Source organism: Gracilinanus agilis, chromosome 4 (genome assembly GCF_016433145.1).
Source record: "Gracilinanus agilis isolate LMUSP501 chromosome 4, AgileGrace, whole genome shotgun sequence".
Taxonomy (NCBI): Eukaryota; Metazoa; Chordata; class Mammalia; order Didelphimorphia; family Didelphidae; genus Gracilinanus; species Gracilinanus agilis.
The window spans coordinates 27,719,809-27,732,629 of NC_058133.1; the positions used below are offsets into that span (position 1 = coordinate 27,719,809).

Consider the following 12,821-nt stretch of genomic DNA (forward strand, 5'->3'; position numbering starts at 1 on the left):
AAATAGGTCTTGATCAATGACACATGTTAAAACCAGTGGAAATGTGCATTGGCCATGAGTGGGGGGATTGTGGGGGGTGAAGGGGAAAGTAGGAGCATGAATCATGTAACCATGTGAAAAATGAATATTAATAAATGTTTTTTAAAAAAAGAGTGCTTTAATGTACTGATTTTTCCACATTTGTCATTTTCCTTTTCTGCGAAGACATTCTGATTGGTGTGAGATAGCACCTCAGAGTTGTTTTAATTTGGATTTCTTTAATTATTAGTGGTTTAGTTTTTAGTTGATTCTTTAGCATTCTCTAAGTATATCATGTTGACAAAAATTGTTTTCTCATTCCTATGCTTATTCTTTCAATTTCTTTTCCTGTCTTATTGCCACATAGCATTTTTAGTATAATACTGAATAATAATGGTGATAATAAACATCCTTGCTTTACTCCTGATTTTATAGGAAAGGCTTCTAACTTATCCCCATTATAGATAAAGTTTGCCTGTGGCTTTAGATAGATAACTATTTTTCATCTCTGTGCATTTTGACTGTCTCTCATGCCTTGAATTGTCTCCCTCCCCATCTTGGTTTCCTAGTTTTTCTAGCTCCTTTTAAGTCCCAGATAAAATCCCATTATTTGATAGTTGTCTTGATCTCATAAGATTGGGAGCTCCTTGAGAGCAAAGACTGCCCTTTACCTTGCTTTGTATCTTTAGAACTTAGCAGAGAGCCTAGTACTAAATGAATGTTTAGCAAAAGACTAACTCTGCCTATTGATTTCCTACCTCTCTGCCTAGTCCAAGATCAAAGGCCACCTCATCTCAGGCCAATCAACTAGAAAGGGTTCTTGTCCTGCTCTCAGGCCATCTTATATAATCTTTTATTGCTCCTAGATATGTATAACTTGGGTTATGTCAGTTAACATTTATTAAGCACTTGCTTTGAACACAGGAACTGTGCTAAGTAGTAGTTACAATGAAAGGTTTCTAGAATGTAGCTCCCAATCTCAAAGAAAGTCTAAAGGAGTAGACAATATGTCAACAAAATGTATCCTGGATAGACTGGAGAGCACTTAAGGCCTCAGGAAGATGAGAGAGGCTTCCTGTAGAAGGCAGGACTTTAACTAAGACTTAGAAGAAACTAGGAAAGCCAAGAAACTAACTCTAACAAAGATTTAGGAAAATCCTCCTAATACCTAATAATTTTCCTAAAGTGAAATAAGATACCTTGAGAGGTAAAGTTCCCTCATTAGAGTTCTTGTTGGAGAAGTTGGACTACCTGTCAGTGAAGTTGCAGAGCTCAGTACGGGGTTGGACCAGATGATCTGTGAAATTCTGTGATTCTACAAGGGGGAAGGAATTTACTGGAGGATTTTTTAAGTGAGATTTTAAAAAAAGTTCATTTATTTAATTAATTTAGGGGATTTTTCCATGGTTACATGATTCATGCTCTTTCCCTTCCCTCCTCTCATCCCCCTCCCGTAACCAATGATCAATTCCACTGGGTTTTTACATGTGTCATTGATCAAGACCTATTTCCATCACCCACTAGGGTGATTGTTAAAGAGTCTACATCCTCAATCATATCCCCATCAAACCATGTGATCAAGCTGTTGTCTTCTGTGTTTCTACTCCCACAGGTCTTTCTCTGGATATGGATAGTGTTCTTTCTCATAAGTCCCTCAGAATTGTCCTGGATCATTGCATTGCTGCTAGTAGAGAAGTCCATTACATTTGATTGTGCCACAGTGTATCCATCTCTTGGTTCTGCTCCTTTCACTCTGCATCAATTCCTGGAGGTTGTTCCAGTTCACATGGAATTCCTCCAGTTTATTATTCCTTTTAGCACAATAGTATTCCATCACCAACAGATACCACAATTTGTTCAGTCATTCCCCAATTGAAGGGCATCCCCTCATTTTCCAATGTTTTGCCACCACAAAGAGCACAGCTATAAATATTTTTGCGCAAGTCTTTTTCCTTATAATCTCTTTGGGGCATTAACCCAGCAATTGTATGGCAGTCTTTTAAAGCCCTTTGGGCATTTACTAAAGGATTTTGAGAGAAGAGGAAATATGATTAAATCTATGCATGAGGAGGAGCAGCTAGGCTGGACAGTAGATACAGTACTTAGCCTGGAATAAGAAAGAGTTGGCTTCAAATACGGACTCAAACCCTAGCTATGTGATCCTGGGCAAGGCACTTAAAACTTGATTGCCTTGGTTTCCTCATCTGTAAAATGAGCTAGAGATGGAAATGGCAAGCTACTCCCACTCCTAGATCTCCAAGAAAATTCCAAAAGGAATTGGAAGAGTTGGACACAAATGAAAACAACTTAACAATGCAAGAGGAAGATTAGTCTGATTGTCTTTGAATGAACTTAATATGAAAGATAGGGTCCTAGAAAGAACTGAAGAAACTTAAATAATCTCTAAAATATTTTTATGATCTGACTTTTCTATTCATTTCCTTCCTTGCATGTGAAGTGGTTTTAGGGAATAAAGATAATAAGTTTTGTTTTGAGCATTTTGAGTTTGTGATGCTTCTGGAGAAGCCCAAGCCAGATGTTGCTCAGGAGTGAAATGAGGCCTGAATATGAGTTGATGAGATCCTCGAAAGAAGAAAATCGGGCCCTGAACAGAACCTTGGAGTATATCCAACCACACAGTGAAGGAATCAATGGAAGAGACTGAACCTATCTTTCCAAATTTACTCCCATTACTCTCTCTTACATATTCTGGATTTCAGCCAAACAAACTGATTTACTTGATGGCTCCCCTTTCTACTGCCTTCTATCCCCTGCCTCTGTTCATAAGGCATCCTTACACAAAAAAGATTAAGATCATTAATCTAGAAAGTGGTGCTTAAACTGAGTTTTCAAGTAGACTAGAGATTTTTTAAGAGGCAGAGGTGTCAAGGGAGTTCATTCCATGCATGGGATAACAGTGAGTGCACAGGCCCAGAGATTGGAGATGGAATGTTATATGTAAGGAATAGCAAGATCTGTTAGACTCTTTCTTAAAGATGGCCAAGAGAAGGGTTACCTCTTGTTATCAGTCTGTAGCAAGGGAGGAGAGACTTTGGGAATGTGATATTAAGGGGACTGAAGGTGTAAAAGCCTTGAGTTTCTCTGTAAACAAAGAAGTCTTTCTGTCATTGAGAACAGAAGATCTGAGGAGTAAAATTGGCAATTAGTAAAAAAATGGAAGGATGGTTGGTGTAGCCCACTTGAGATAATAAGAAAACAGATCAACTATGGACCCAGCCAGTTTGCATGTATTACTTTCTGAGCAACTGGAGCCTGGCAGCTTGCAGTTGGGAGTAAAGAAAGTAGAATGGAGTCATCTAGAGCTGGCGTTTGAAAAGGGATAAATGGTGTGAGAAAAAAAAAACAATAACAAGCTATTGGGTGAAGAAAAGGAAGTAGAAGCCAAATTAAACTATAGGATTAACTAACCTGAGGATACAAATGCAAAAGCAAAAAATAACCCTAGACCTAAAAGGCACTTGGGATGCACACGATGATTGTTATGATCTGTGAACTGGAGTGCTTTGATGGGGAAGTACTGTGGAAGTGGAACTATGGAAAGAACCCTGAATTTGGATTCCTATGGCTTGTTTTGGGGTGGAAAGGACACACAGTCACCCTCTCTGGGTCCCTGTTTCTTTGCTATAAAATGGGTACAGTAAAAGAAGCTTCCTTATAGGGCTATTTGTGAACCAAACAAGATAATGTATATGAAGCATGTGGCATTATAGCACTTAACATACTATTTAAACATTAGCTATTATCACTAAATAGAGGGGCAGCTAGGTTGTGCAATGGAGAAAGCCCTGAATTTGGAACCAGGAAGGTCTTAGTTCAAATTTTGCTTTTGAGTATAGGCTGTGTGATCCTAGGCAAGTCACTTAACCTCTGTGCTTTAGTTTCCACTTCCATAAAATAGATAATAGCACCTACCTTCCAGAGTAGTTGTGAGGAAAAAAATAAGAATCTTTATAAAAACTTTTAAGTGTTATATAAATGCTAACTATTGGAGGATTATCAGTTTTTAGCATGGTATCTTATGGCCAAGTCAACAAACCCCAGTGGTACCCCATTACCTCCAAGAACAAGGATAAAATTATTTTTCTAGTTTTTAAATCTCTTTAGAACATAGGGCCCACCCCCTCCACCCCACTCCCATCCCTGTATTCTTTACCTTAGGGCTCTCCATGTATGCTATGATCCAGTGACATGGAACTCACTGCTGTTCTTCTGATACCTCTCATTTCATGCATGTTCATTGACTTCCTCATACCTGGAATGTGCTCCTTCCTTAACTCTACTTCTTGGTTTCCTTTAGGTCTCGGCTGAAAGCTCACCTGTAAGATCCCCTCAAATGCTACTGGCTTCCCTCTATTGATTACCTACAATTACCCTTTCTCTAGCTTGTTTGTATATATTTGTTTGCTTGTAGTCTCCTCCATTTGACTGCTGGCTCCTTGAGAGCAGGACCGCTTTCTGCCTTTCTCTGTATGCCCAGTGCTTAGCATGTACTTAAAGTAATGTTTGGTTTATGTAGGTGATTAATACATCAATGCTTATTGATATGACCTATGTGAGTCAATGATTGGAGTTTTCAGAGTGGCAAAGATGATTTACAAGTGAGGAAGCACAGGGAGAGATGTAAGAAAAAGAATAGTAGGAAAAATTTCAGAGTTATAGATTGGAGGGGAGGGGACTTATTGATAATGAGATAAAGGACAGGACCATCCATGTGTGGTTATGAACTTGCCCAAGGTCATAAAGAGCTGGAGCTAATAGCAGAGCTAGGCCTAAGAACCAAGGACCTCCTGGTTCTGTCTAATGTACTTTCTTAAAAGGTGTTTATAAATCCAATTTTTTTGTTAAATTATTTAAATTGTACTGCAGGAATTTAATGTATCCTTATACGGTATAAATGAAATCATTATTTCCAAATTTCCTATTCTGTCTGCTCCAGTCAAAGTCAGTCTCCTGATTGTCCCCCAAATTCCCTGAGATCAGTTCTGCTTCTGCCATTGAAGTGATACAGCTGTGGTCTCTAACTTTGTCTATATATTTTCCTCCCTCTTTCTCTTACTTTTCTACATTTTATTCATTTCCAAGGCCTAGTTCAAATTTTGCTTTATGTCTTTCTATGAATCTTCCCTGATTGTTAGTTGATTCTGTGGTATTTAGTGACTTGGCTGGATATTGGGAGGTTGGAATCTTTAAAGTATGTCCTAAGAAAAGAGATGATATTGGTAGTTGTCTTTTTGATTATCTGAGGGAGATTGATATGAGAACTAGAGCTAGAGAAACACTGGGAGAGGGGATAGCATGCCCACATAAAGTCACATAAAGACTTATCTTCCTGAATTCAAATCTGACTTCAACACTTACTAGCTGGGTGACCTGAGGCAAGTCACATAACCCTGTTTGCCTTAAAAAAAAAAAAAAAAAAAAAAATTTAGAAGCAGGCTGCCAAAGGAAGAGATATTTGTGATGAATTCATCAAAGGGAAGCCAGATGAATGTCTTGAATTTTATTGAAAGACTAAGGCAAAACAGTATTTTAAAGCAGGTTTGGAATTAAAGGAATAAGTTTTGAGGACAATTTTATTTCCATAATATTATTATTGATTTGAATTTAGGCAGAAGAAGAATTTAAGGCTATGAAAGAGATGCTTTTGTCCCCTAAGGTAAAAAGGAATATATGGTAGAAAGTTTGCTTTGGAGCAAGATTGTTTGGAATGTTCACATTCAACATCCAGCTGGACATCTCTACCTAAATGTTCCAAAAGCATCACAAACTCAAGATGTTCAAAACAAAACTCATTATCTTTATTCCCTAAAAACACCTCTCTTCCTGATTTCCAATATTCAGGCAGTTGGCAGTACTGTGCAATAGGATGCTGGTTTTGGAGTTAGGAAGACCTGAATTCTTACCTTTCCTCAGACACAACCTCTCCCAATTTCAGGTCCCTCATCTATAAAATGGGGGCAATAATATCAATACCACCCAAGGTTTTTATGAGAATCAAATGACGTAATACATGTAAGGTGCTTTATAAACCTTCAAATATTACACAAATGCTTATTATTATTGATAATGCCATCATTCTTCTAGCCCTCCAGTTCTGCAATTCTGGAGTTATTCATTCTTCCTCCTCTCTCATCTCCCATATTCAATCATTTCCTGAATCTTGCTGGATCTTCTCTCTACTCATTTAGCTACCACCTAGTCCAGGCCCTCATTATCCTTGGCTTGGACTATTTTGACAGCATTGGTTTCCCAGCATCCCCTCCACATAGCTGCCAGTGATATTCCTAGGCACAGGACTGCTATGTCTGGCTCCTGGTTCTCTACTGCCTCTAGGATGAAATAATAATTCATCTGTTTGGCATTTAAAGCCATTCATATTCTCTCTCTGAACTATCTTTCCAGACTAATTATCCAATTCTTCATTCCAGCTGGAATTTGCTATTTATTTCCTGTATGTGGCATCCCTTCTCATCTCCAGGCCTTTTCATTTCATAGTCCCCTAAGGCTGAAGTGCTCTCTCCCTTCTCACCCTTGCTTCCTGAAATCTTTAGCTCCCTGTAAGGGCCAGATCAATTCCTCCTACAATAGCTCATTTCTGCTCCTCCCATTTGTTAGTGTCCTCTCTTCATCATAACTATTTTGTACACATTCCATACTTATTTAGGTGCACATTATCTATTTACCAAGTAGAATGTACATTCTTTGATGGAGATATTGTTCTGGATTTGTCTTTGTATGCCAGGTCTTTCAAACAATACCTCACTTAATAAAAGCTGGTTGGTTTGAAATGAATTCAGGCCCTTAAGCAGCAAACAACTAACTCACTGTTCTTGCCTTCAGGTAACCCTACAGTTAGATCTAGAACTGTACCCAGGCATATTCCAGAGGAAGAAAGAATCATGACAGCTCAAAAATCAAAGGCAGTGAAAACAATGTTGTTTCAATGTGACTGGTTTAGACAGTAACATCCCACTTCTACAGAAATCAGACTTTTGATTATCCTAGACATCCAGAACACAGCTATATCCAGTAGTAATGTGAGAAAGGTCTCTGAAGCAACCAGCTCTCACAAAACCCCACAAGACTTTGCTCTATGCTTTTTGCCCAAAAATGTATGAAAAATGTGGTATCATATTAGAAGCAGGATCATATACTGACAATAGCACTGAAAGAAAGAGGTACACTTATATTAACCATCAGACAGGGGGGCTTTTCAAGCTCAGCTTTCTGAACTCTCCCTTTGGCTTCCTTTAGCATGGGGCAAAAAAGTGCCTAAGGGCATGATAGAATTGCTCAGAGTATGAGAACAAATATTCATTGGGTCAAACAACATGGCTAAGCTCCTATCATGTGTAAGTTACAGTGGTAAGTATGCAGAGTGTGTTTGTTGGGGGAGGAGGTTCGGAAAAGCAGAAGACCCAATGGAGCAAATAGGAGATAAACCAAACAAGGCAGTACATGGGTGCCAAAAGAATAGAAACCAGTAAGTGCTGTTAGAACAAAGATGAGGGGAAGGTTTCATAGAGGAGAGTGGGTATCTTGAAAAAGATGTAAGCTTATGACAGGTAGGAAAGGAGGGTAGCCAGTGTTCTATGCCCGAGAAACATTATTAAAAGCTGAATGAAGAAGGTTCAGTCTCCTTTTTAATTAGCACAGAAAGGTTTAATAAACTTGTGAAAGATCTGACAAAAACAGCTAAAAGGAAACTGTTGACTAAAGGGAGTAAATTTTAGTTAGCTGGATTTTTCATTTATGAGGAATTCACCATTCCCTAAATATGCTGGCTAAAGGAAGTATCCCTGTATTACTATTTAAGCTTTGAATAATTATAGCCTTAATAAAAATATCCATGCTTACTGGATACACTAGAGACCTTAAAGGAAAAAAGATTACCTTCGAAGATTTCTGCAGTGCAGAGACCTAGATGTTTAAAAAAATGCCCTTGAAGAAGGCTGCAGGAAACCATTGTTTAAAACATCCAAAATGTAATTTTCTATTTACTTTTTAAAAATTCCTAAAAACATGGAAGGATCAGATGAACTTTCATTTGATAGAATGAAAAAAGCATTTTGTATTCTGGAATCCAAGGGCTCTAGGTTTGAATCCTGCCTGATACCAGCTTATGTGATCGTGTGATCAGACAAGTCACTCCACCTCCAATGGGCTTTAGTCTTCAGACTTCTGAAGTACCTTTCTTCTTCTAGATAAATGACCTTTATTAACAGCTTAGAAAAATTTTCCTGGGAGGATGGGGTTAGGAAAATGTTTTTAAATATTATTTTAAAAAGAGTCTTAAATTCTACTTCTACATTGAAACCCAATATCTAAATCTGGTAAAGTGGACCATTCATTATCTGAATGGTGTTTTAAAACTAGATTTTTCTCTTCTTCCTCCCACTATTATGAGTAGCAATACAGTATTAAAAACATTTTTTTTAAACCTTCCCTTCTCCCATCCCCCAAAAAAGCTTAAAAAAATTTACCTAAGTAATATTAAGAGGCAATGTTTGGGTTGGAGTCAAGAAAATGTATAACACTTAGTAACCTTGTAACCATGAACAAAGTCACATAATCTCTAAATGTCACAGACCAATTTCCCACAGATTATAAAACATATGGTCTCCAAGGTTGAGAGGATTGCAGATCTTTCACAAATCACAAAACATTTAACATGAATTTTTACTCCTTAAGAAAAAATGACTCAATTTTAAAAAGAATGTTATGATTGAACATAAATTCAAAGTTCTACTCCCCAAAACCTTTACCCTCATTAAAGGGCATGATTTGATTGGGTGTTATAGCAAAAACTTAAGAGAATTTCCACTTCTGTCTCCACCACAATCTTACATGAACACAAACTAGTCAAAGAATGATTTTTAGCAAATGTTAATTACTGTAATGTTGCAAAACACAAATGGGCAGATTGTGAGTGTACACACAGCAAGTGCTCCAAGCACTATTCATTCCTTGATAAATATTCATTAGCAAGCTTTCATCTGGGAGACAAGGTGCAACAATCCTTCTTGGAAGTGCTTTCTTCCTTCAACTGATCTCAACTGCACATTTTTATGTACATATACATATATAAACATATTTAACTAAAATATGAGATGAAAGAGAATCTCTGTTTAAATGTTCACACTCCTAGGAGAGAGGTGCTTCTTATTCACTGCATTTAAATAAATGTTGGTCAAACGAATCCATGATGTCTTAAGGGTGGGGAGAGAGGAAGGGCCAGTTGTAGGTTTAAATATTCAGAGTAGAATTGCCTATACAGATAGGATAAAAGAGCTAAAAAGACAGTAAATGCAATTATATGACCCCAAACATTCAAATCTTAGGAAAATGCAAGAAAATACCACTGAAATTTGATCTTCAAATTGGTTTCCATATAAGATTAATTAATGTAGAGGACAAATAGAACTGTAAATATACATGGTTCCTATAAGATATACAGTAAAATTCAGCCAGGAAGTATCTGAGGCCAGATTTGAACCTAGGACCTCCCGTCTCTAGGTCTGGCTCTCACTCCACTGAGCCACCCAGCTGCACCCCCCCAGCTGCTTACTCTAACAAATAAGGGGGTTGAACTAGATAATTCCTCCTATCACTTTCCAACTCTAAATGTATGATTCTATAATATGTATTGATTTTAAAGATTGTCCAATCAGGGCAGCCATGTGACTCAGTGGATTGAAAGCCAGGCCTAAAAGAGAGGAGGCTCTGGATTCAAATATGACCTCAGATTCTTCCTATCCACTGGCTCTGGGCAAGTCGATTAACTCCTTAACAGTCTTCTGCTTTGGACAATATTGATTCTAAGACGGAAGGTAAGGGGTTAAAAAAAAAAACTGTCCATCCTGCAAACTTAAACAAAATAGCATAGGGTTATTTTAAAGTTGTATACACATTAAATGACAACTATTAGAATTGTTTGTCTAAGTTCAATGGAAATAACAGGGTTTAGTAAGTTTATTCTACAGAGGACTGGTGGACATGGACATGGTGTAATAGAAACAAAGCTTAAAGGCTGCATCCTAACTAAATCCCAATGGTGTAATACCATGTTTGTCTCTGTATAATTAGCTACTCCCTGAAAAAAAATATTCCTGCTTCATCTATCATTCCTTCCTTAAGACATGACAAGCCTAAAAAAGATTTCCCGTAGTTTTGTGTTGCTTACTATTTCTTAAAAAAAAAAGCATAGGAAGTTAAATCCCCCCATCTTATTAACAAAGGGAAAGTGTCTGAACACCTGAAATGATGAATCTGAGCAAATCTCTTTTCTCTTTAGGAAAAAACAAACATGGCTGACAGTGGTTAAGTCCTAGGTTTCAACACTAACTCTCTGAGCCTTAATTTTCTCAAATGTAAAATGGGGATAACACCAGTACTTTTTATGTCACAGGGGTGTTGAAAGAAAAATATGAGAGGCGCATATAATACATGTATAATTTGTATAGCTTTTATTCTCTAAAGGAAAGTCTTTTTGAAACTATGGTATCAGTCTTTCAATTGACAATGAATTATCAATAGGTGGCTCTCCAGTCACTGAAGGCAAGTAGTTCTTAATTAATTCATTAGGATTTAAGTTCCTTTAGAGAATGGTGTGGAGAGGATAGGTCTCTAGTCTTGATCAGGAAGAAGTGGGTTCAAATTACACCTCAGACACTGAATGTACGTGATCCTGAAACCTCTCCATGCCTTGGCTTTCTTAATTCTAGAATGAGAGCTTGGATTTGAGAAAGCCTTTAATGTCTCTGCTAGTTCAAAATCTATGACCTGCTTTTGTCTTTCTATCTAGTATATAGTAGGCTCTTAATAAATATCTGTATTTTAATGATCTCTTCTTATGACAAAGAACAAAAGCAAAAGAAGATACTATTACTAATATCAAGCAAAATTTCAAGGGAGGGTTTCCAATGAAATCTTAACTGGCTTTGGGATTCATACTGACTAGAATCATGAGAAATTTCACTCAGGGTCTTCAGTTTCCTTAATAAAGAAACATTTCTAAACCCTCAGCTATTAAGATATCAGAAAACCCAAGCTCTCCCCAGCTCCCTTTTTTTTGAGAGATAGGGGGCTGTTGGGAGAGAGTTTAAAAGAGAAGCATACCTTAAAAACAAACACAGAACCAACAACAGCTTTGCTTGGCTTCCCTCATAATTTGGAAAGAGAAATACATTTGGGCCTAATGTTGAGAGACTTTCTAAAAGTGCCACCTTTCTTGACAAAGGATGCCTTTAAACACTTAGAGCTACCACCTCCTACCTCAGTGGCAAACAACAGCGAACCTTAGGTTTTTTCGGGTGTGAGAGGGCCACAGATTTAAACCCAGTCATGAGAAAAGCACAAACCCAGACAGTGATGTCACCACATGAATCAACAAAGGAGGCACCCCGACCGGCCAAAAGAATTAATTCCCCGGACGTTCAAATGAAGGGCTCCCCAACTCCAATTGCCCCCAACCCCCACATACACAAAGTACTGTGTCTGGGCAATGTTTACATTTTTAAAAGTCAAGATTAGGTAATCTCGGGGAGGCCTGGGCGTTCTGGGCTAGGACACTAGAGGAATGGCTTCGCTCTCGGTCTCCTCCAGAGGGTTTAATTCTGCACCTGTAACAGGAACTCCCTCACCCAGGAGGACGCTGAAGCACCCCCTCCCCAGGCTAGGGAGCTGGGAGGTCTCGACGAAGGAAGGCCGACCCCGGGTCAGGCTTTTCTAAGCGTTTCCACACCGCCCAGCTCCCCTCCAGAGGGGGGCGTGGTAGGGGGTTCGAGGGGCTCCAGTTCCTTTAAGTCCCCAAGTGCAGGGGGCCGGGGGTGGGGGGGTGGTGGTGAGGAAAGGATCTGCCTCTTGGGTCCAGATCCTCGCTCCTCCCCGGTGCCCCGGCCCCAAGCTGGGCTCGGGAAGGAGGCCGGTGACAGCCGGGCCCTCGGCGCCGCCCCCGGCACTTCCCACCTCCCCGCTCACGGCCTCCAGCCGCCGCCTCCCCTACCTGATATGGCGGCGGCGGCTCCTGATCCGGCTCGGTGCCCTCCCCAAAGCTGGCCCGGTCCGACTGAGACTCGTGGAGCAGGGAGATGTCATCCGAGGTGGGGGACTTGAGGCAGTTCCCCATCTTCCGGGAGTGCGTGCGGGGGCCGGGGCGGGGGAGGGGAGGTCACTCGAGGGGGAGGGTCTGCGGCTGGCGTGGGGGGGTCCCGGGGCTCCGCCACCTCCCTCCTGGAGGCCGCTCTCGCTGCTCGGGCCGGACTCAGGCGGGCCGGCGGCGGCGGCTCATCCCCCGCGGTGGTCCCGGGCAGCGGCGGCTCCGGGCTCCGGGCTCGGGCTGGGCCCCGCGGCAGCGGCCTGGCAGGGAGGCCGGGCTCCGGCTCCGGCTCCGGCTCCGGGCGGCGCTGGGGGCGGGGGAGGGGCCGGAGCGGCCGCGGCTGCCCCGGGGCCCCGCCCCCCGCGAGGGCGGCGGCTCAGGGCCGGGCCGGCCGAGGCCGGAGGGGGCCCGGGGCCGCCGACACGGACACGGCGGGTACCGGCGCCGCCAGCCAGGCCCGCATCCTAGCCGACCCACGCGAGACCGGGCGAGGCAAGGCGCCACCACAACCAAGCGACCGCCGCCCCCTCAGCGCCGGCCGCCACAACGAGGCCCGGCGCGACGCGGCGTGGAGCGGGGCCGCCCAGCGTCGTGGCGTCATCGCGCTATACGTGCTCAGGCCCCGCCCTCCTCCGACGGGCCCGGGGACGCCCCTATTTTCTCAGGCTCCCCTTCCCTGTCTCTG

General features: G+C 41.3%; 1 protein-coding gene across 1 annotated transcript in view; it reads right to left on the bottom strand.

Moving 5' to 3' along the window:
• RNF11 (ring finger protein 11) overlaps positions 1-12,343 on the bottom strand; it is a 70,673-nt gene extending 58,330 nt beyond the window's left edge. The window contains exon 1 of the mRNA XM_044676936.1: positions 12,044-12,343. Coding sequence (XP_044532871.1) covers positions 12,044-12,166 — 123 coding nt within the window. The 5' untranslated portion in view covers positions 12,167-12,343. The remainder of the gene's footprint in view (positions 1-12,043) is intronic.
• Between the last annotated feature and the right edge of the window lie 478 nt (positions 12,344-12,821).